This window comes from Rhinatrema bivittatum, unplaced genomic scaffold (assembly GCF_901001135.1).
Source record: "Rhinatrema bivittatum unplaced genomic scaffold, aRhiBiv1.1, whole genome shotgun sequence".
Lineage (NCBI taxonomy): Eukaryota > Metazoa > Chordata > Amphibia > Gymnophiona > Rhinatrematidae > Rhinatrema > Rhinatrema bivittatum.
In genome coordinates this window covers 52409-77217 of record NW_021820833.1, presented here as the reverse complement: position 1 = coordinate 77217, position 24809 = coordinate 52409, and the positions used below count along the sequence as shown (strand labels likewise).

The 24809-nt window shown below is 43.1% G+C and overlaps 1 protein-coding gene across 1 annotated transcript in view; it reads left to right on the top strand.

Moving 5' to 3' along the window:
* Positions 1 to 14343, top strand: part of LOC115082191 — a 54510-nt gene extending 40167 nt beyond the window's left edge. The window contains exon 6 of the mRNA XM_029586442.1: positions 12667 to 14343. Within this exon, the coding sequence (XP_029442302.1) occupies positions 12667 to 12927 (261 nt within the window). The 3' untranslated portion in view covers positions 12928 to 14343. The remainder of the gene's footprint in view (positions 1 to 12666) is intronic.
* Positions 14344 to 24809: the final 10466 nt, after the last annotated feature.

Sequence of the window (24809 nt, the reverse complement as noted above, 5' to 3'; positions counted from 1 at the left end):
TATGTGAGAGAGAGAAAGAAAGTGATTATGGGAATAAGAAGCCTGTGCATGTGAAGAGTGAGCATGGGAGTGTGTGAGATACAGCACGGGAGTGAGAAGCCTGTATATCTGAAAGAGAACATGGGAGTGGGAAGCCTGTGTGTGTGTATGCATGAGAGAGATCAGGTGACTGGTGTGTGTGTATGTGTGAGAGAAAGAAAGTGATTATGGGAATGAGAAGCCTGTGCATGTGGAGAGAACAAGCATGGGAGTGAGAGACTGGTGAGTGTATGTGAGAAAGAGAAAGTGATTATGAGAGTGAGAAGCCCATATATGTAAGTGGAACACGGGAGTGGGAAGCCTGTGTGTGTGTGTATGGCATGAGAGAAACTGTTCAGGAAGGTGACTGGTGTGTTTGTCAAAGACTGGGAGATGATTGGTGTGTGAGAGACAGAAACTGGTCATGGGGGCATGACTGGTATGGTGTGTGTGTGTGAGAGACATGGGCCCTAAGGAAGAGGACCATGAGTATAGAGCTTAGCCACTACTGCTGCTTCTGGTGTGTGCTACAGCCTGCATGGAAGAGGAGTAGGACAGCTGCTGGAGGGGGTAAGTAAAGGTGGCTTTTTAAGTTTATTTTTCTTGATTGACTGCCATTTTAATTATTTAATATTATGTGATGTGTCTGCTTTTTTTGAAATATTTTATTGGTGTTTGGAGAATTTTTAATAGTTTTTATGAGTTTTTAATTGTTGGATGTTATTCTGTTCATAGTTGTTGTGAAACATTTATTCTGCTTATTAGTATAGTTTTACAATTATTTCTGTGTGGGGATCTATAGCTGCTTGTTAGTTCTGTTTTCCTAATAAGAGGTGTATTGGTTTTTAGGGCCTGATTTTAATATTTATAGTGTTGCCTTTTCATAGATAGGGTTGCTCCTGTTTGAGTGTATTCCATAATACAGGTGTAACTGTGTGTGGATTAGTTTATGTGCATTACTACAGATCCTGGGAGTATGTTAGGTCGGTTCTGTGTCTGTTACAGAGATATTTTACTAGCATGTAAGTGTTTTATCAGTCTTATTTGTTGCGTTTTCTCAAGAGGACATGCATTGGTGGTAAACTGCTGTCTTTTCATAAGTAGGGCTATTGAGCCTGAAAGTACAAGGAGTTTGAGTTGCTGTTACTGAGATGACACCAGAACCAGAATATCTTTTTTGTAGATGAGTTGAATGGGGAATGTCATAATTCTGCTTTACATCCATTATTGTGGATCAGGGGGGTTCCCGTGGATGCAAACTGTACATTTACATCTAGCCCTGTGACGATCATGGGTCAGTGTGTCACGCATGTGAGAACCATCTGTCAGGTGTGTCCCGACAGAAAAAAGGTTGAGAACCACTGATCTAGCATATATCAAGCCACTGGAGCCATAATCACAACTAGTGCAGTAATCCCAACCATTATATCTCTGTTTGCAATAAAACCGAAACTAATGATGTGTTGGCATTCTTTGTATTCTTAAACTAAAAAGCTCAAAAAGCATGGGACAATACTACATTTTAATTTAAATGAACTATTTTATATCCATGTGTTCAGAGACCTCAATCAAATTTTAGAAATCCCTTTGAGACCTAGATTTCATTTTACCCTCCCCACCTTGCTCTCCTCCCTCTCTCTCACTCCTTCATACAAGAATATAAGAACATAAGAAATGCCATACTGGGTCAGACCAAGGGTCCATCAAGCCCAGCATCCTATTTCCAACAGTGGCCAATCCAAGTCACAAGTACCTGGCAAGTACCCAAACGTTAAATAGATCTCAAGTTACTATTCCTTATTGATTGATAGCAGTTTATGGATTTTTCCTCTAGGAACTTATCCAAATCTCTTTTTAACCCATTTACACTAACTGCTGTAAACACATCCTCTGGCAATGAATTCCAGAGTTTAACTATGTGCTGAGTGAAAATAAATTAACTTTGATTTGTTTTAAATGAGCTATTTGCTAACTTAATAAAAGGACTAGGGGGTACTCCATGATTTGAGAGAGTAAATAACTGATTTACATTAACCTACCACACCCTTAAACCTGACCCCGAGTTAAAGGTGTCCCTTTTTACAGGTGGTATAAATAGTAAAGTTGCATATTGATCTCTACAGAGGTTCTCTCTCTCTCTCTCAGCCTTAAAAGGGTCAAATTGTCTTTTTCATTAACAATGTTTGTTGAAAAAGCTACTTCTCTGCCAATTTTCTAATGGCTCAGTCTGAGTCTTTAGGTCCTCTCCTGGTTTCCACCACCATCTTTTTCTGGTTTTACAATGTTTTAGCGAGGTTTTTAACTTAAAATAGGCAGGGCTTCCTTTGGGGCAAAATCCACGATTAAAATAACCTTCGGGGTCAAGGGAATTGTGGTCAGTCAGGTAGCTAGGGTCTTCTTACTTGACCATCACCTTCATTTTGTTTAAATTTTACAAATTTTTCTTTATTTTTATGGGTTTTTTTTAATAGTCCCCCCTCTCCGAGCTCCGCAGGTCCCACTGATGTCATTGATGATGTCAGCGGTATTGCAGCCTGGCCATGATATTGTATGAGGACTTCCCCAAGGCCCTGACGCTATTTGCCTCATTTTTAATAGACAACGGCGGCTAGGACTCACCACACAGCCTGGGATGTCTCACAGGAGCAAGTGTCTGGCAGCAGAATTCAGCTGTTTCACCTCCTGCGCTGCTTCCCTCAGCACTGCTTGGGCTCTTGCCTCCATTGTGGCCTAGTCATGGCCCTCTCTCTCTCTCACTTGGTTTCTCTCATCGCCATGCCCCAGTTCTGACTGACAGCTTCTCCACTCCTCTGTGGCTCAGCTGATTTGGCTGCTGGAGCGGCCCAGCACCTCTTTTCCTGCATCGGTCTCTCTCTCTCTCAATGGGTCCTCCCCTTAGTGGCCCAACTTGATGGCTCTGATCACGGCTCTCTTTCCTGCTCACCGCCAGCTCAGGACGTGAACATGGAAGCCAACAGCAGCAACGATTTCCCTCGGCATCTTTTCACTGCTCCTGTGTGAGCCCCTGCCATTTGTTCTGTCTGCCCCTATTGACACTTAAGCGCTGTTTCAGACCTCCATCAAACTCGGGCAGTTTTCTCCATCCTCTGTAGCATTCAACTGCTACTTCAAGCCTTCCTCCTCACCACCGAACTTAGGTAACTTTTATTTGTATTTATTTTGGGATACCCTATTTACATCTGCCTACCTGTTCCGCGGAGGGGGGGGGGGGGGGGAGACCAGAAGTGACCCATACTGTTGCCTGATGTGTTAAAAAGCTAAAATTATGCCCTGGCCAAGTTTGCGGAGAGCCACTAACCCAAAGTAGCACAGCTTCAGATGGAATCCTGCTTTCTTTTGTGGAGCCAGGTCAGCAAAGGCTGGTACAAGGATATTAGGTGTCATAGGTGAACTTTACAACCTTGCACACACTCCTGGCTACACCCTTCCAAACAAACACTTAAAAATTACACATTTATAGTAACAGATTTTTCATGAAAAACAACATTCAAAGTAAAATGTACTAAGGTAAAAATATCACTTACAACATGTATTTTCATGCACTGCTGTGGTATCAACTATTAAACTCTGCAAAAAAGACACATGCAGCCATATGTTATTAGACTATTGTAAAGCGTGTTGGCCCTCAGAAGCACTGAGTAAACTGAATTACAAAATAGCAATCCTCCCATATGAAAGCAGCACTCACTGCCATTACTCAAACAGTAACAGCACTACCTATGAAAAGGCAATATCTCAAATATTACACCAGACCCTCAAACACCATTACACCTGATATTAGGATAACAGAACAAGCCAAGCTGTTGTAGATCCCTACACAGAAACTACATGCTAGCAGAATACCTCATCTCACTCACACATGCAGAACACAGACTTCCCTCACCAAATGCAGAATAAAAAGAGAATAAAGTATAACTAGAGAACTGAAAACTGTAACAAAATACTCCATTTGCAGTGCAACAATGGAAAAACAAAAATATCACAGAATTGTAAATAATGCTCCTAAATATAATATATTATGTATTTCTAGTTGACACAAATTTTGTTTATAGGAATGGGATACAAAGCCAAGACTCATTTAAAGATTTTTAGTTCCATACTATATATATTGGGACAAAGAGAAGTCCAATATAGACTGGGTAAATGTATCATCGGGTCACACTAGAGAGATAACGTTCCTGGATGGAATAAATGATAGCTTTATGGAGCAATTGGTTCAGGAACCGACGAGAGGGGGAGCAATTTTAGATCTAATTCTCAGTGGAGCACAGGACTTGGTGAGAGAGGTAATGGTGATGGGGCCGCTTGGCAATAGTGATCATAATATGATCAAATTTGATTTAATGACTGGAAAAGGAACAGTGTGCAAATCCAAGGCTCTCGTGCTAAACTTTCAAAAGGGAAACTTTGATAAAATGAGAAAAATTGTTAGAAAAAAACTGAAAGGAGCAGCTACAAAAGTAAAAAATGTCCAAGAGGCGTGGTCATTGTTAAAAAATACCATTCTAGAAGCACAGTCCAGATGTATTACACACATTAAGAAAGGTGGAAAGAAGGCAAAACGATTACCGGCATGGTTAAAAGGAGAGGTGAAAGAAGCTATTTTAGCCAAAAGATCTTCATTCAAAAATTGGAAGAAGGATCCAACAGAAGAAAATAGGATAAAGCATAAACATTGGCAAGTTAAATGTAAGACATTGATAAGACAAGCTAAGAGAGAATTTGAAAAGAAGTTGGCTGTAGAGGCAAAAACTCACAGTAAAAACTTTTAAAAATATATCCGAAGCAGAAAGCCTGTGAGGGAGTCAGTTGGACCGTTAGATGATTGAGGGGTTAAAGGGGCACTTAGAGAAGATAAGGCCATCGCGGAAAGATTAAATGATTTCTTTGCTTCTGTGTTTACTGAAGAGGATGTTGGGGAGGTAACCATACTGGAGAAGGTTTTCATGGGTAATGATTCAGATGGACTGAATCAAATCACGGTTAACCTAGAAGATGTGGTAGGCCTGATTGACAAACTGAAGAGTAGTAAATCACCTGGACCGGATGGTATACACCCCAGAGTTCTGAAGGAACTAAAAAATGAAATTTCAGCCCTATTAGTAAAAATTTGTAACTTATCATTAAAATCATCCATTGTACCTGAAGACTGGAGGATAGCAAATGTAACCCCAATATTTAAAAAGGGCTCCAGGGGCGATCCGGGAAACTACAGACCGGTTAGCCTGACTTCAGTGCCAGGAAAAATAGTGGAAAGTGTTCTAAACATCAAAATCACAGAACATATAGAAAGACATGGTTTAATGGAACAAAGTCAGCATGGCTTTACCCAGGGCAGGTCTTGCCTCACAAATCTGCTTCACTTTTTTGAAGGAGTTAATAAACATGTGGATAAAGGTGAACCGGTAGATACAGTATACTTCGATTTTCAGAAGGCGTTTGACAAAGTTCCTCATGAGAGGCTTCTAGGAAAAGTAAAAAGTCATGGGATAGGTGGCGATGTCCTTTCGTGGATTGCAAACTGGCTAAAAGACAGGAAACAGAGAGTAGGATTAAATGGGCAATTTTCTCAGTGGAAGGGAGTGGACAGTGGAGTGCCTCAGGGATCTGTATTGGGACCCTTACTGTTCAATCTACCTTATAAATGGCCTGTGACCGACGGCCCGCAAATGCGCAGTAGAGCGCAGCTCTACTGCGCATGTGCGGGCAAGGATGTCGATCAGAAAAAAAAATGGCGGTGGGGCCGCAGGAGCGGGAGGAGAAGCAGCGGCGCCGCGCGCGCGCGGGGCCGCTGCTTCTCCTCCCCAGATCTGCCGGCAGATCTCGGGGGGGGGGGGTGTCACTCCCGCCCCCCCCCGAGATCTGCCGGCAGGAGCGGGAGGAGTTAATGGAGCCGGGTGAGGGTTGCGGGAAGTCGCGCTTACGGCGCCGGGAGGAAATGGAGGTGGGTGAAGGGAGGGAGGGAGGGAGAGGGGGACTGAGTGAGTGGGAGGGAGGGAGAGGGGGGACTGAGTGGGAGGGAGTGAGGGAGAGGGGGGACTGAGTGAGAGGAGAGGGAGGGTGGAGAGGAGTGGGTGGGGGAGGGGGGTGGTGAAGAGTGAGGGGAGAGAGAATGAGGGGGAGGTGAGAGACAGAGGGATGTAGCCCGTTTTAACGGGCTTTACGGCTTGTATATTTATAAATGATCTGGAAAGAAATACGACGAGTGAGATAATCAAATTTGCAGATGACACAAAATTGTTCAGAGTAGTTAAATCACAAGCAGTTTGTGATAAATTGCAGGAAGACCTTGTGAGACTGGAAAATTGGGCATCCGAATGGCAGATGAAATTTAATGTGGATAAGTGCAAGGTGATGCATATAGGGAAAAATAACCCATGCTATAATTACACAATGTTGGGTTCCATATTAGGTGCTACAACCCAAGAAAGAGATCTAGGTGTCATAGTGGATAACACATTGAAATCGTCGATGCAGTGTGCTGCGGCAGTCAAAAAAGCAAACAGAATGTTGGGAATTATTAGAAAAGGAATGATGAATAAAATGGAAAATGTCATAATGCCTCTGTATCGCTCCATGGTGAGACTGCACCTTGAATACTGTGTACAATTCTGGTCGCCGCATCTCAAAAAAGATATAATTGCGATGGAGAAGGTACAGAGAAGGGCTACCAAAATGATAAAGGGAATGGAAAAACTCCCCTATGAGGAAAGACTAAAGAGGTTAGGACTTTTCAGCTTGGAGAAGAGACGACTGAGGGGGGATATGATAGAGGTGTTTAAAATCAAGAGAGGTCTAGAACGGGTAGATGTGAATCGGTTATTTACTCTTTCGGATAGTACAAAGACTAGGGGGCACTCCATGAAGTTAGCATGGGGCACATTTAAAACTAATCGGAGAAAGTTCTTTTTTACTCAACGCACAGTTAAACTCTGGAATTTGTTGCCAGAGAATGTGGTTAGTGCAGTTAGTATAGCTGTGTTTAAAAAAGGATTGGATAAGTTCTTGGAGGAGAAGTCCATTACCTGCTATTAAGTTCACTTAGAGAATAGCCACTGCCATTAGCAATGGTTACATGGAATAGACTTAGTTTTTGGGTACTTGCCAGGTTCTTATGGCCTGGATTGGCCACTGTTGGAAACAGGATGCTGGGCTTGATGGACCCTTGGTCTGACCCAGTATGGCATTTTCTTATGTTCCATATTAAGAAGCATTTAGCCTGATAATTCAGAAGTAATCCAGCTAAATGAACATTTGAGAATTTATCCAGCTAAATTCTAACCAGACAACATTTTATATCATTCAGACGGATAACTTCTGAGTTATCCAACTAAACGGCTTTTTATAAATTGACCTCTGAAAGGTCCATATTCAGATATAGTCCAGATAGAAAAGTTAGCTGGATAAACTTACCTGGCTAACTTTGGAGGTGTATTCATTCAGTAGTGCAGCAGTACTTTTAAATATAGTTGGCTGTCTTAAAGTTAGAAGGATAACTTTGTCTGACTACATTTAGGACAGCCATTTGGCCCGCCGAAACTTAACTGACTAATGGGGTTATTTTTCAAGCTGAGAGAGCCCATTATTGCGTGCGTTAGGCCATTATCGCACTTGATAACGCCCTGACACAAGCAATAATGGGCTTATCGCGCAGTAAAATTTAGGGGAAGGGGTGGAGTTTGGGAGGAATTAGGGAGAGGTTTAGGGAAATGGGGTGGCAGCACCGCTGCCGGCGATAATGTTTTGGATATTATCACCAGCAGTAGTGCGGGAAATAGCACAATCTTTGAGGTAATCAAATTTGCAGATGATACAAAATTGTTCAGAGTAGTTAAATCACAAGCAGATTGTGATAAATTGCAGGAAGACCTTGTGAGACTGGAAAATTGGGCATCCAAATGGCAGATGAAATTTAATGTGGATAAGTGCAAGGTGATGCATATAGGGAAAAATAACCCATGCTATAGTTACACAATGTTAGGTTCCATATTAGGAGCTACCACCCAAGAAAGAGATCTAGGTGTCATAGTGGATAACACATTGAAATCATCAGTTCAGTGTGCTGTGGCAGTCAAAAAAGCTAACAGAATGTTTGCTCCTACCATGTGACAGAGGCTGGCCAAAGGCACCGATAGCCCTGTCACACGGTAAGGGCAAAGGGCCATCGGCGCCATTTTGTTTAGTGGCAGCCTACGGCCCAAGAGCAGGAGAACGCTCCCAGGACCCCACTGGACCACCAGGGACTTTCAGTAAGTCTTGGGGAGGGGTCGGGCAAGTCTTGGAGGGTCAGGAGGGTGGGGGGTTGCAATTAATTAAATTTGAAGGTTTGGAGTGGGTTTGGGGTTGTTGTTTTTTTTTTAATCTGAAGGGTTGGGACGAATTTCAGGCATCGTTTCGGGGGGGGCAGATGAAATAAAATCGGCCCGAACCGCGGGAAAATGAAATTTCCAGCGGCAGGCCAATAACGAAGGCCGAACCAAAAGATTTGGCTGAATCACATCTCTACCAGGCTTTGTCTTCCTCAAACACACCAGTCAACTCCCTGTCCAGTCTCTGTCTCCTTCACACATACCGGTCGCCTCCTTGAGCAGTCTATCTTTCTCATACACATACACACAGCAGTCATCTCCCTGACCTATCTCTCTCTCAATTACACATATGCTCTCTCATGTTCACACTTGCTGTCAATCACACTTGCACAAACACACTCTCTCTTACATACATGCTGTCAATCACACACACATGCTCTCTCTCCCACTGGCTCGCTCTCACTCACAACCCTTCCCCCCCCCCCCCCCCCCCCCAGCACAAATGGCAGCTGCAGTAGCCTCCTCCTCTAGCCCCCGTGGCCTGAAAATGAAGAATTCCATCAGCTATGGGAGTTAACTCTGTTCTTTCTCCTGTTGCTGATCGCTGGCTCTGCTTTGGTCCGGGTCCATGCTTCTGCCACTACTTTTTGCAACATGGTCTTCTCTTCTTCCTGTGCATCCTACTTACATCACTAACTGTTCTGGGCTGTGGGGGCAGGAAGAAGAAGGGACCATGCCGCTGATGTTGACAGCTTCTACCAGTGGCAAACCCAAAGTATTTGGCACCCGGGACGGATAATTCCTTTGATACCGCAAACCCATCTATAAATTTTAAAATTTCCTAACATTGATAAAATATTTCAAAACAGCAGACATCAAATAACACCCAATAATTAAAACTAATAAGTATTTAAAAAATATCCTACTCTCCAAATCTGAGATAATTCTGAGATTATCATAGACTGGGGGCACGTTTACACGCTCACATACACTTCCTCTGTCTCTCTCTCTCACACACACACAAACTGAACCAGAAATTGCAACAAGCCAGATTCTGTATGGAGTGCAACAATGGAAAAGCAGAACATCACTATTTCTCAAAACAAGACAATCAAGAAATATAAATCAATCTGAATAAAAAAATCCTTACTAAAAAATATACATATCAAAACAATTTATGAATAAAACATCATCCAATAATTAGAGCTCCTGTACAAATTTAAAAAAATGTCCTAAACATCGATAACATATTTCAAAACAGCAGACGTATCAAATAATACCTGATAATTAAAACTAATAAAGATAAAATGTTTCCCCCCATACCATACCTGGGAACTTTTGATTTCCAGTAACTCTGAGATTGTAATGGATTAGTGGAGGGCATTCACAAACTTTCTCCGCTCTCTTATGTTGTCACATTTCTACACTCCCTTTCACTCACCTCTCAGTCACTCATCCCCCCTTCCCCTACTCTCACCACCCTTCCCTCCCACATGTCTTCCATCCCTCACCCCCAGTCACTCAAACCCCCTTCCCTCACTCTCACCCCTCCCTTTCGTACTCACTCACCACTTCATTCTCATTCCCACTCCCTCCCCTTTCTTGTCAGTCACTCACCACCCTCTCCCCTTCCCAGCCTTCATTGTCACCCCCTCCTCCTCTCTCTGTCACAACACCATGTGACTCACCTCTGCCCCAAAGTGGTCCTCCTTCCTGCCGGCGAGGTGCAAGACACCCGCTGGCAGGACACCACAGTGATACTGAGCTGGGGGCCTCTAATTGCTAGCTGAGGGGTGGGAACCTGTGCCAGAGTGTCACAAATCAGTGCCACATGGGGCTTCTAATTGCTGGCTATAGGGTGAGAACCCCCGCCTGCCTGTCACAAATCTATGCTGCGCCAGGCCTCTAATTGTTGGCCACAGCAAGGGAGGCACTAGGAGAGGGACAGGACAGGATCAGCGAGCACAGCAGAGCTGGTATGAGAAGCACGCGCTCAGGGCAGGCAAAGCAGGTTCTCTTTTCTCTTCTGCAGCTGCACCGCCAGATTATACGTAAAATCAGCTGATTAGTGCTATGAAACACTCCCGATGGCACCCCCCTTTGCCCCCTCTTTAGTACATCACTGGCTTCCACTAACACTGCTGCTGTTCCTGCCCAGATGGAATGGCAGCAATATTAGTGGAAGAATATATGCGACTCGCTGCGAAGAAGGAGAGAGAGGGAAGCACAACCGGGGCAGCAGTACACCGGGAAGCTGTGACACACCTGCTGGTGCTCGGCGACACACTGGCGTGTCGCAACACACTGCTTGAGAATCCCTGGTGTAATGTATTGTTATCGAAGTATTGTTAAAATTATTTTTATTGCTGTTGGAGTACTGTAATCTGCCTTGAACAGATTTGCAGCAAGAAAAGCAGGATACAAGTTTTACATTAAATAATAAGTAAAACAAATCTCTCTCCTCCCAAAAGAGCAAAAAAACCGAGCAAACTAAGACTTAGATTCATCATCTTGCTATAAAGTTTGCATGAATACCACCAGTGATAAAAAAAAAAAAAGGGAGGGGGGTTTGGTTAGGGAAATTTTTGAGATACTGCAACATGTGCACCCAGATAGGCATTTCTATGTTTTGGGCTGCTCCTGGAGAGGGAGAGAGAGAGATTCTTTATAAGGCTCTCGTATAAGTAAACTATTTATATCACTGTAGGAGGGTCAACTAGTAACTCGAGGTGAGGTTTTGGATGTGTGCTAGGTTTTGGGGGGGGGGACAGTTTTACATGCACAGACAGAGGTACAAACAGCACATTAGACATCAGTGAAGATTTGAAGTGATTTGTAGTGAGCAAAGGGACACAAAGATGAGATTTGTACATTGTACTCTCGATTTAGCTTGATAGCAGCTAGGTAGAGAGTGCATCAACCTGGTCGAGAGTACAATGTACAAATCTCATCTTTGTGTCCATTTCCTCACTTCAAATCTTCACTGATGTGTACTGTGCTGCTCGTACTTCTGACTGTGCATGTAAAACTGCCCCCCAAACCCTAGACCACCACCAAAACCTCACCTCGAGTTACTAGTTGTCCCTCCCTCCTACAATGGTATAAATAGTTGACTAATATGTGTACCTCCCTCTCCCCCAAAACAGGATTTGCTTATAACATGTGTGCGTTACACTATCAAACATAATGTTAAATACCCCACATTTTTATAAACTCCTCTCTGTTGACTAAATTTCTAAAATTTGCATATGCAGCTTGCAATGCGTTATTTATCGTGGGCATTATTTATTTATTTATTTAACACTTTTCTATACCGACCTTCATGGTAGGGACCATATCAGGTCGGTTTACATCAAAAAGGGGGAACTGTAACGAAACCGTAGGTAACAGGAAGAACAAAGTTACATTCAACAAGGGAGGTAAACTTGGAAGCAAAGATTGCTGGAAAGAAAAAGACTAAGGAACGAAGTGCTTAGGATAATGATAACAACTGTTTTAAGAGTCAGGGTAGGCTCTTATATCGAGCTTGGGGATGGCTTTTTTGTCGTCTAATGAGTGTCTGGCGGATCTGAGAAGGCCTGGCGGAAAAGCCAGGTCTTGAGTTTTTTTCTAAATGTTAAGAGGCAGGGTTCCAGTCTGAGGTCGGATGGGATGTTGTTCCAGATAGCTGGACCTGCTGTAGAAAAGGCTCGGTCTTTGGTCGAGGTGAGACGTGTAGCTTTTGTAGGTTAGGGCCCTAACATTATTTTATGAATGACCCTGTAAACTAGAAAAAAAGCAAACAGTAAAAAGGAAAGCAAAATATAAAGCCCCTAAACATATCCCAACTGTAATAAAAAAAAAAAAAAAATATATATATATATATATATATATATACACATACATACTCAAACCAAACCCCTGTTCAGAGAACTTACTTTATTTAATAACCAAACAAAACCAGTAATGTGTGCCTGTGGGTACTCAGGGTAGTGGTACTTGAGTTTACAGACCTGCAGTGAAATAGCAGAAGCTTTCAATAGGGATTTTTTTTTTTTTTTTACTGTCTTCTTCTCCACTTCTGCCCTAATTAAACACCTTTACAAATATTGAGTTGTCAGTATATAGTAATGTATTGTAAAAGTGTAGTACTTTGACTCCATTGAAGCATCTCGGTTCATTGTGACTCCAGCATACTTAAATGTAGAGTCTGGATCAGTTGTATTATTATTGGCTTAAAATAGAGAACCAGTTATTTTAAGCATTTTTCCCATTGGCACATGATGGAGAAAACCCTTTAACACATCTGGCCCATAGTTACTTGTATTTTATTTTGCAGGTTATTGTGAATTGGGAACTTGCTGAATTAAGCCCTCGGGAGCTGGCGATGCTAAGCTTTGCTCTGGCAGTCACTCGTGCTGAGAACATAACTGATGAGCACTTTAAGAAGCTGGAGGCACACGGTTTTGACCTGGAAGATGCCTGGGACATAGCCATGGTTTCTGCCTTTTTTGCCCTGGCGAACCGCATGGCGCATTTCACCGATCTTCGGCCAAACAAAGAATTCTATACCATGGGCAGGTTACCCAGAGAAAAGTAAAAGGCAGAAAAATCCTAAAATGACTTTGCAAGCCATACGTTGTAAATAAACATCCCTCTCTCGACATAAAAAGCTGCATTTTTATTACTGAATATGTAGAGCAGGGGTCCTCAAACTTGTTCCTCGAGGGCTGCAACCCAGTCGTGTTTTCAGGATTACCACAATGAATATGCATGAGACATAGTTGCATACACTGCTTCCACTGTATGCAAATCTATCTCATGCATATTCATCGTGGAAATCCTCGGTTGCGACCCTCAAGGAACGAGTTTAGGGACCTCTGGTGAAGAGTATGGCATAAGGATTTTACATGTTTATGGTGCCATAGGTCAATTATAAAATAACTGTGTCTCCTACTTATAGCTCTTTTTATAAATATGTATTGTTCTTTGTTATTAAAATTATCACACTTCTTACAAAGTAGCACATCAAAGGATCAATTCTGAAAAGTAGGCTAGGATAGAAAAAAATGCTGATAAGGTGATATATTTAGATATAGATATACCAGCACTACTAAAATGGAACAGTACAGTAATTACCTTAATACTTCAAGATACAGTACTCTTTATGAAACAAAAATTATGTTCTGTGTGTGGGAAATGGTTGTATATCCATCGTTTAACTTCACAAGCTGCAAAATTAGTTGGATCTTGTACAAAGTGTTAAGAACTGTTTTTGTCCTTTGGAAAATGGAGGCCGTGGCATTCACTATTGAGCCCTCAAAGACCGCCAACAGGTCTGGTTTTCAGGATATCCCTAATGAATATGCATACAATGGAGGCAGGTGCATGCAAAGTATCTTGTGCCTATTCATTGAAAGCCAAATTTTAATAGCCCATCAACGCGGCAACGCATGCACGTTATAAAATCGCCACATCCACGTGCACATGGACGCACGTACATGTTTTGAAAATCTACCCTTAATGATAACTGAAAACTCAAGCTGCTGGCAGCCTGTGAGGGCTGGGAGTGAATACCACTGTGATATAGTGTGATCATCTCTATGCTGGGGGTGCTCAAACCAGTCCTCTGGTTCCCCCCAGCCAGTCGAGTTTTCAGGATAACCCTAATGAATATGCATAAGAAATATTTGCATACGTAGGAGGTAGTGCATGCAAATAAACCTCATGCATATTCATTAGAGAGATCTTGAAAACTTGACTGGCTTGGGGTCCTCGAGAATCGGATTAAGCATCCTTGCTCTATGCATTATATATCTTTCACTAGTTTAGTAGGTTAATACAAGAACTAAGCAGATACCTATTCTGGCTTTTTATTATTGATATACTTCATGTTTTATGTATTTTTCATTAATATTTTGTTACTTTAAATATCTGCTGCGGCAGTCAAAATATCTGCTGCGGCAGTCAAAAAAGCAAACAGAATGTTGGGAATTATTAGAAAAGGAATGATGAATAAAACGGAAAATGTCATAATGCCTCTGTATCGCTCCATGGTGAGACCGCACCTTGAATACTGTGTACAATTCTGGTCGCCGCATCTCAAAAAGGATATAATTGCGATGGAGAAGGTACAGAGAAGGGCTACCAAAATGATAAAGGGAATGGAACAACTCCCCTATGAGGAAAGACTAAAGAGGTTAGGACTTTTCAGCTTGGAGAAGAGACGACTGAGGGGGGATATGATAGAGGTGTTTAAAATCATGAGAGGTCTAGAACGGGTAGATGTGAATCGGTTATTTACTCTTTCGGATAGTACAAAGACTAGGGGGCACTCCATGAAGTTAGCATGGGGCACATTTAAAACTAATCGGAGAAAGTTCTTTTTTACTCAACGCACAATTAAACTCTGGAATTTGTTACCAGAGGATGTGGTTAGTGCAGTTAGTATAGCTGTGTTTAAAAAAGGATTGGATAAGTTCTTGGAGGAGAAGTCCATTACCTGCTATTAAGTTCACTTAGAGAATAGCCACTGGCATTAGCAATGGTAACATGGAATAGACTTAGTTTTTGGCTACTTGCCAGGTTCTTGTGGCCTGGATTGACCACTGTTGGAAACAGGATGCTGGGCTTGATGGTCCCTTGGTCTGACCCAGTATGGCATTTTCTTATGTTCTTATGTTCTTAAAGAGATTTGTTTTAAAAAATTAAAAAAGAACCATTTTAAAAGTGGCTGATAAGGTAGATAAAAAGCTGTCAGTTAAGTTGGTTTACAAGAATGCTAATAAAGCAGATAGATCACTAAAGTTATGTGTGAAAAACCAGCTGCCAAACAAAAATATGAAATGAATAAAGGATGAAACTGGAAAAGTACTACTTTAAAGCAAAGCTGTTAGGGTGGGATGGAGAACTGTGGTTTCATTATTTACCTGTGCACCCTTGCTTGTTTGGGGAGGGTAATTAACTAAAACAAAACAATTTATTGTTACTGTGCTTGGTATGTACAAGAAACAAATATATGCGAAATGCCTGTTTTTGTTTTTGCATTTAAAATTCAATAAAACATTTATATATATAAAAGTAAAGCTGTTGAAAATAGGTTTCTTGGATTCTACCAGAATTTGTATGCTAAAGATAACAAGGTAGACTCGGAGGATAAGTGCAGCCCCTCTGACCCTGCTAGCACCTCCATTAGTGGCAGGGGCCAGCCTCTTTTTGTACATTTCGGGACCTGTCCTTAGCCCCTTTCTGGGGATTTTCCCTCCTGGGTTTCTCCTGCTGGCCCCCTCATCAGTAACAGCCAGGCTGGCAGAGTGAAGAACCAGCACGGATGCCAGAGCCATTGCCCCAACAGCGTCACACCGAAGAGTACTCCCCTTTGCATATCTCTTCATACACTACTGAGGTGCACAGGCATCTTGGTTGTTTCTTCCTTCAGATAAGGGGAACATTTTAATTTGTTTATATGTCAGTATTTTAGTCTTCATAATGGTTCTGTACTGCGTATGTCACTTTCTATATTTTTTAAGGTGGGACTATAACTGACAGGACTGACCAATGTTTATAAGTAGGGCTTCTGATTTGTGGGTAAACCGAGAAATCCTGATAAAAGCCCTCCAATGAGGAAATCAGGTTTTTCAGTTCTGATTAAAAAAAAAAACAAAACCAAAATAGGTCTACCTAGGCACAAAGGCAGCAGCCTGATGATGTCTGTTACGCGTGCTGGCCGCGCAGACCTACGGCTCAGCCCCCTCACCTCTTTCAAAGTAATCCAGTGCCTGGTCCCTCATCTCTGGTGGCTGTGGGCTGCTGGCTCCATCCTCGGGCCGCCCCTGGTGCCTCCGGCTCTGCTACAGCTCCTGGTGCTCCGCGTCGGGCCTCTCCGCAAGGCTCGAGGAGAGACGCCATTCCGACCAGCGCTGCACCCCTCCCTAGGCGCACGCGCGTGCATAGCTAAACCTTAAATAGGGCCCACGGCGGGAACCTGGCCGCAGCCCCAGATGATGATGTCAGTGGAGCTCCAGTATATAAGCCCGAGCCCCGCTTCCTCAGATTGCCTTTGCAACAGGTCCCCTCGCTAGTTGAGTCCTCGTTACTTCGTCTGTTCCTTGTTCCTGATCCTGAGTATCTTCGTTCATGTTTCCTCGTTCCTGTGTTCCTGTTCCTTCTTCTTCCCGTCGGATTGCTGACCTGGTTTGACCTCTGCATTGCCTGACTAATCCGTTGATTCTCTCCTCGTCCAGACCTCAGCCTTGCTTGCCACCACTTCCAGATTGCTGCCAGCCTTGAACCCAATGGAGCACAGGATTTGGTGAGAAAGGTAACGGTGGTGGGGCCGCTTGGCAATAGTGATCATAATATGATCAAATTTGATTTAATGACTGGAAATGGAACAGTATTCAAATCCAAGGCTCTCGTGCTAAACTTTCAAAAGGGAAAGTTTGATAAAATGAGAAAAATTGTTAGAAAAAAACTGAAAGGAGCAGCTACAAAAGTAAAAAATGTCCAAGAGGCATGGTCATTATTAAAAAATACCATTCTAGAAGCACAGTCCAGATGTATTCCACACATTAAGAAAGATGGAAAGAAGGCAAAACGATTACCGGCATGGTTAAAAGGGGAGGTGAAAGAAGCTATTTTAGCCAAAAGATCTTCATTCAAAAATTGGAAGAAGGATCCAACAGAAGAAAATAGGATAAAGCATAAATGTTGGCAAGTTAAATGTAAGACATTGATAAGACAGGCTAAGAGAGAATTTGAAAAGAAGTTGGCTGTAGAGACAAAAACTCACAGTAAAAACTTTTTAAAATATATCCGAAGCAGAAAGCCTGTGAGGGAGTCAGTTGGACCGTTAGATGATCGAGGGGTTAAAGGGGCACTTAGAGAAGATAAGGCCATCGCGGAAAGATTAAATGATTTCTTTGCTTTGGTGTTTACTGAAGAGGATGTTGGGGAGGTACCCGTACTGGAGAAGGTTTTCATGGGTAATGATTCAGATGGACTGAATCAAATCATGGTGAACCTAGAAGATGTGGTAGACCTGATTGACAAACTGAAGAGTAGTAAATCACCTGGATCAGATGGTATACACCCCAGAGTTCGGAAGGAACTAAAACATGAAATTTCTGACCTATTAGTAAAAATTTGTAACCTATCATTAAAATCATACATTGTACCTGAAGACTGGAGGATAGCAAATGTAACCCCAATATTTAAAAAGGGCTCCAGGGGCGATCCGGGAAACTACAGACCGGTTAGCCTGACTTCAGTGCCAGGAAAAATAGTAGAAAGTGTTCTAAACATCAAAATCACAGAACATATAGAAAGACATGGTTTAATGCAGAGGTTCTCAACCCTGTCCTGGGGACCCCCCCAGCCAGTCGGGTTTTTAGGATGTCCACAATGAATATGCATGAGAGAGAATTTGCATGTTATGGAGGCAGTGTATGCAAATTTTCTCTCATGCATATTCATTGTGGATATCCTGAAAACCCGACTGGCTGGGGGGGTCCCCAGGACAGGGTTGAGAACCACTGGTTTAATGGAACAAAGTCAGCATGGCTTTACTCAAGGCAAGTCTTGCCTCACAAATCTGCTTCACTTTTTTGAAGGACTTAATAAACATGTGATTAAAGGTGAACCGGTAGATGTAGTATACTTGGATTTTCAGAAGGCGTTTGACAAAGTTCCTCATGAGAGGCTTCTAGGAAAAGTAAAAAGTCATGGGATAGGTGGCGATGTCCTTTCGTGGATTGCAAACTGGCTAAAAGACAGGAAACAGAGAGTAGGATGAAATGGAGAAATTTCTCAGTGGAAGGGAGTGGACAGTGGAGTGCCTCAGGGATCTGTATTGGGACCCTTACTTTTCAATATATTTATAAATGATCTGGAAAGAAATACGAAGAGTGAGATAATCAAATTTGCAGATGACACAAAATTGTTCAGAGTAGTTAAATCACAAGCAGATTGTGATAAATTGCAGGAAGACCTTGTGAAACTGGAAAATTGGGCATCCAAATGGCAGATGAAATTTAATGTGGATAAGTGCAAGGTGATGCATATAGGGAAAAATAACCCATGCTATAGTTACATAATGTTAGGTTCCATATTAGGTGCTACAACCCAAGAAAGAGATCTAAGCGTCATAGTGGATAACACATTGAAATCATCGGTTCAGTGTGCTGCGGCAGTCAAAAAAGCAAACAGAATGTTGGGAATTATTAGAAAGGGAATGGTGAATAAAACGGAAAATATCATAATGCCTCTGTATCGCTCCATGGTGAGACCGCACCTTGAATACTGTGTACAATTCTGGTCGCCGCATCTCAAAAAAGATATAATTGCGATGGAGAAGGTACAGAGAAGGGTTACCAAAATTATAAGGGGAATGGAACAGCTCCCCTATGAGGAAAGACTAAAGAGGTTAGGACTTTTCAGCTTGGAGAAGAGACGGCTGAGGGGAGATATGATAGAGATGTTTAAAATCATGAGAGGTCTAGAACGGGTAGATGTGAATCGGTTATTTACTCTTTCGCATAGTAGAAAGACTAGGGGGCACTCCATGAAGTTAGCATGGGGCACATTTAAAACTAATCAGAGAAAGTTCTTTTTTACTCAACGCACAATTAAACTCTGGAATTTGTTGCCAGAAGATGTGGTTAGTGCAGTTAGTATAGCTGTGTTTAAAAAAGGATTGGATAAGTTCTTGGAGGAGAAGTCCATTACCGGCTATTAAGTTCACTTGGAGAATAGCCACTGCCATTAGCAATGGTAACATGGAATAGACTTGGTTTTTGGGTGCTTGCCAGGTTCTTGTGGCCTGGATTGGCCACTGTTGGAAACAGGATGCTGGGCTTGATAGACCCTTGGTCTGACCCAGTATGGCATTTACTTATGTTCTTATGTTAATCTTTTTGAAGTTGATACAGAACCTGATGCTATCATCTGACTTTGGCACCAATGTCACTGTTGGACTCCTCTATCACGCCAAGCTGGAACATCTCCTTCACTTTGGCCTCGATGAAGCAGTGCCTGACCCCAGGGATCTGATAGGTTCGCTGGCATACCACCACTCCAGGAGACGTAATAATATCATATTGTACAAGCTGATTACGACCCGACAAGTTCAAGAAATCTCTTTGTTTTTCTCTACCAACTGTTTGAAGTCAGCTGACTGTTCAGTGGACAGATCTTCTCTGAAGGGTAGGTAGGCATGGTCCAGTTTTGGCCCGACCTCTGGGACAAATTCTCCTCCCTCAACCATGCTATGCTTTTGTGGCACCCATTTCTTCAGGAGGATTATGTGGTAGATTTGGGTCTTCTTTCGCTTACCAGGCTGAGCTATCTTGTAGACCATGGGCTCGGTTTTCTCCGGTACTTCATAAGGTCCTTGCCAATGGGCTAATAGCTTGCTTTCTGATGATGGCAGGAGGACAAGGTCCTGGTCCCCTGGTTGGAATACTCACTGGACCATGGGGCGATTATAAGCTCAAGCTTGAGAATTCTGAGTCTTTTCTAGATTCAGGTGAGCTGCTTTGCCAGCCTTCTTTAAGCGATCTTGTACAACTGTACACATATGTTCTGTCCGAGATTTGCTTCCTCATCCCAGGTCTCGCAAGCTATATCCAGAATTCTTCTCGATCTTCTTCTTTATAGTAACTCAAACGGGGAGAACCCCTTTGAGCTTTGTGATACTTCACGTATTGTGAACAGCACACAGGGTAGTATTTATTTTATTTATTTCGTAATTTTTTATATACCGCGGCACGTTAATAACATCACCTCGGTTCACAATAAACAGTAAATCAGCAACAAGCTTTACAGTCAATATGAGAACGAAATCAGGTGTACATAATAAATCAATTAAGAACAAATTAAGAACAAAATTAAGAACTAATAACAATTAAATTAATGATAATCATAATCAATGATGTATGTAGTAATAATCAATAATCAATCAATAGTAGTATGTCCCAGTTTTTCCCATCTTCATTCACAAACTTTTTTGTGTGTGTGTGTGTGTGTTTAAAGGTTTTTATTAGAGCAAAGACAAAAACAGTATGTCATGATGATACAAAGAACGGTATACACACCAGATTCAAGACATGACATAAATGTGCAAAAACGAACAACCTCTGTTCCAATTTTGAAATATGGGTATCCAACACCATAACACCCCCTCCCCACACACACACACACACACCCAATACAACTGGTGTAAAATAGTAGGAGAAAAAAGAAGTAGACAATCTGTTGAGCATCTGATTGAAATGTTAGACCAGGCCATCCATTTATGGGTGATACACTGAGGTCCAGACAGTCTTTTCTTTGAGCAAGGTGCAAAGTTGTTTCATAACCTTGAAGATGAAGGGGTACCCTGATCTATCAGGATCCCCTTGGGTAGCCTAAGTCATGAGAAAACCTCCATTAGGGCCGTTGCCACTGTTGGGGTCTTCATATTCCATAAGGGCACTGCCTCCAAATACCTGTTCACATAATACAGTATGACAATGATGTATTTGTTTCCTCAGGTTGTTCTCTCTAGTGGAGCCACAAGATCCATGCCCACCTTTCAAAGGGAGTCTTGATGATAGGCATTGGTATGAGAGGTGCTGCTTGTACCCCAGCAGGCTTTATGAGCTGGCAGGTTGGGCAGGACTAGCAATACCACTGGGCCTGCTATGAAGGCCTGGCCAATAGAACTGAGCCTGTATCTTTTCTCAGGTCTTTTCTTCTCCCAGCTGACTGTGAGCTAAGCATGACCTATTGATGATAGGGTTTAGGAGCCAGGAGTTGTTCTATCACCTTCCCTTCCACACTTTCCTTTATGATACTGTACAACAGATCCCTTTTCATCACAAAATAGGGAGGGACAGGGTCTGCACTCTGTGCCCCTGGACTCCCTTCCTGTCCACCCATTGTATATGCTCAAGGACTCACTTAAAGGATTCATCCTCCCTCTGAGCTTGCCTAAAATTCCCTGGATCACCCCGTTCCCACTCCAAGGGACCTGGTAAGAAATTCTGGGTGAATGGTTGTTCTCCCTCTGACTCCAACCCCTCCTCCCTGGCAGCATCATAAGTGTATTTGCCCTGCCAACATTGCCTCTGGGACTTAGAAGTCTTAAAGTCTTTGTGAAAAAGATCAGAGTCCTCTAATGCAAAGAGCTTTGGGAACTCTAATGCTTCAGGTTCGTGACTGGACAAACTTGACCTAGACTGAGTTAAAAGAGACTTGAAATTTTGACAGTCCCATCCAATGATCACAGGGTATGGAAACCAAGGGAATACCCCCACTTCTACCATCTGTTGATTGGCTGGGCTCTTCAGGCATACCCAGCTGGTAGGATATTGTCTATGGTCCCTGTGCATATTACTTTAATATAGTCAATTTGGACTGGCTTTATCAGGTCCTTATGTACAAGCATTTTCACACTCCCGGAGTCAACTAGTGCATATGTTGGGACCACATCCAACTCAACCGGGATCACAAACTTAGAAACTCCCTGGGTAGAGACATCTATGAAGTTACAACAGTGTGGAATGATTGCATTAATGTCAATCATCTCATCTTCTCTATGGGGCAATCTCTTCCGAAATGGCCTCTTTCACCATTTGGTGGTCCAACACGGGTTTGCAGGTGGGGAGAACTGTCCAGCCACACCAGCTCTGCTGATAGTCAAGACTTCTTAGACATAGGACGAAGACCCCTATTCAGGTTGAGAGGTTTCTCTCGAGGACCTGGCAGTTTGGACATGGTTTGAGCCTGATGATAGGCCTCTGCCACTTCTAGGGCCATTTCAACTGTGAGGCCTAGATGCTAGCAAAGTCACTGCCTCATGGGTGGGTCGAGGCTGTATTGGCCTCTCTGGCCCTTACTGACTTCTTGACCCCTGACTAACCAGGCAGGGATAGCCCCCTTGGCCTGTGCACAACTGGGTGGGAACTGGAAGGCCCTAGGAAAAGAGAGAAAAAAAACCCTCTGAAAATGAGTTTTTTTTGCTCTGCATCTGTGGATCCTTGTCTGTGGTTCGTGCTTTAGGCAGTCAGTGGCTTGAGTTCAGCCAGAGGAAACCACCAGTAGACTCTGGCTGTGTTTCAGTGCTCTTTATTTACAGTGTATTCAAACAAACAAAATGGCCACTGGCCTTCACTTCAGATATTTCTAGGGTGACCAACTGCCTGGTTTTGACCTGGATAGTCTGTTTTTTATGTCATTTGTACAGTGTCTGGTTCCAAGTATAACCGGACACTGCAAAATCCAGACAAAGGTAGCAGACAGGAGACAACAGAGAGAGAGGATGGGTTGCACAAGTTCAGAAGAGTGCTAAATGCTCTGCTCTGATCCTCTCCTTTTCCTGCAACTTACTCACAAAGGAAGTTAGGTCTTAAAGATGTAACTCCTGCTTCCAGCAAGTTTTAAAAACCTGCAGCGTAACATGTAGCTTTTTTTGTCACCAGACCTCTCCCTGCCTGCTTGCTGTGGCTATTAAAACTTCTGTGCCAGCCTGCTGATGCCTGAGTACTTGCTGTCCAGCCTGTCCTGTCACTTCATTCATTGTAAATTGTGTAATTAAAAAGACACCCGGTGAGAGTGCCTGTGTTTACACATTTTACAGTGCTTGTGTGTATGTTGTTTCCATGATAATTTAACTCTGCTTTCATTTGATAATGCTGTTCTTCAGCCTATAAGTAAACTAACTTTTACTGTATGGGTTAACATTTAGTTTGGAACGTTATCTCTCTTGCATTCTGCCGACCTTCACACACTAGCAGTAACCTCAGGTGTGCTGACACTTGCAAAATAAAGAAAAAAAAAAAAGACAGCTGCTGTAGTTTGTGCCTTGCAGTGAATTTTTCTGTTGATGTGAAAATCTCTGTGAATTCTAGTTCTGTGGGAGTGTTGATTTATATGTATGTGTGTGTCAAGCAGAGCCAAGCTTGTTATGGAAACTGCGTGTGCGTGAAAGGAAGAGAACCCTGTTTAAAAAAGAAAAAATAGAAAGGATGGCACAGAAAAGAAATACTAGAACCCTAATGACATAATACAATTAGAATATGGGATAGCGTTTGATATAATGGTGGATGCCTGGAATGCCCTTCCGGAGGAAGTGGTGAAGACCAGAACTGTGAAGGACTTCAAAGGGGCGTGGGATAAACACTGTGGATCCATAAAGTCTAGAGGACGTGAATGAAGAGTGAGTGGCTCGCGGGAATGACGGCTACTGCCTGGAGATAATACTCTTATTCAATAAACATACACACAGTTAATGCGTCTCCAACATTGCTCTAAGCTTCAACGGCAAGAGGAAATGTGGAAAAAAGGATTTGCATTCACAAAAAAGCAGGGCGTAGCTTGCTTGTTACAGCGGTTACTACCCCAAACCAAATAAGCCTGATACTTCACTTTCAATGCATATCCAGCATAGCTCTCTGCTTCAACGGCAAGGGAGAAAAACCGATACTTCACGCATATCCAGCATAGCTCTCTGCTTCATCGGCAGGGGAGGAAGACCGATACTTCACGCATATCCAGCATAGCTCTCTGCTTCAACGGCAGGGAAGGAAGACCGATACTTCACACATATCCAGCATAGCTCTCTGCTTCAACGGCAGGGGGAATGAAGAAAAGTGGATCTATATACAGACAACAACCAACAAGGACTGAATTACATAGTCTGGGTAAACAAATAAGCATGGGTGTAGCTTGCTTATTGCGGCACTTACTACCCCTAACTAACAGGCCAATACAATAAGGTGCGGTAGAAAGAGGTGCGTTAGGGCCGGGCGCACCCGCGTTTGCCGCACGTACAGTTCGGATTCATACCGCTCGATACTCTATTTAAATGGCATGCAAATGCAAGCCGCGTCCAACGCGCGTCCAACGTGCGTCCATGAAGCGCAATCCATTTTACTGTATAGGCGCTATGCAGCGCCTATACAGTATCCTGGGTGCGCTGGTACCTGTCTTTTCAAATGTCATTTCAAATGACATTTGAAATGACAGGCACCAGGAACTGGATCCCAACTTTAACCAAAAGAAAACCTAAAAACCTAAAATCCCCTCCTCCCGAAGCAAGGCAGTTGAAAAGCGACTCGACATGTAAAGTATTGTGAATAAGTGTAACCAAAGTAAACTTACTTTTTCTTTCTTTCAGCCCTCTCTGCCCTCCTCCGGAGGCGCGCACCGCGGCTCCCCTGCCTCCCAGGGGCAGCCGGCGGTGAAAGCTGCTTCCAGCGGCCCCCGCCGGCGAAGATGGACGAACGCACGCCCGTAGTGCACGGGCGCTCAAGCCAGCGAAAGCACATGAACGGGCGTACGTGACGTCACGGCGTACGTTCATACGCTTCGCTGGCTTGAGCGCCCAAATTGACGGGCCCCCAAGTCAGCGAAAGCGTATGAACGTACGCCGTGACGTCACGCACGCCCGTTCATGTGCTTTCGCTGGCTTGAGCGCCCGTGCACTACGGGCGTGTGTTCGTC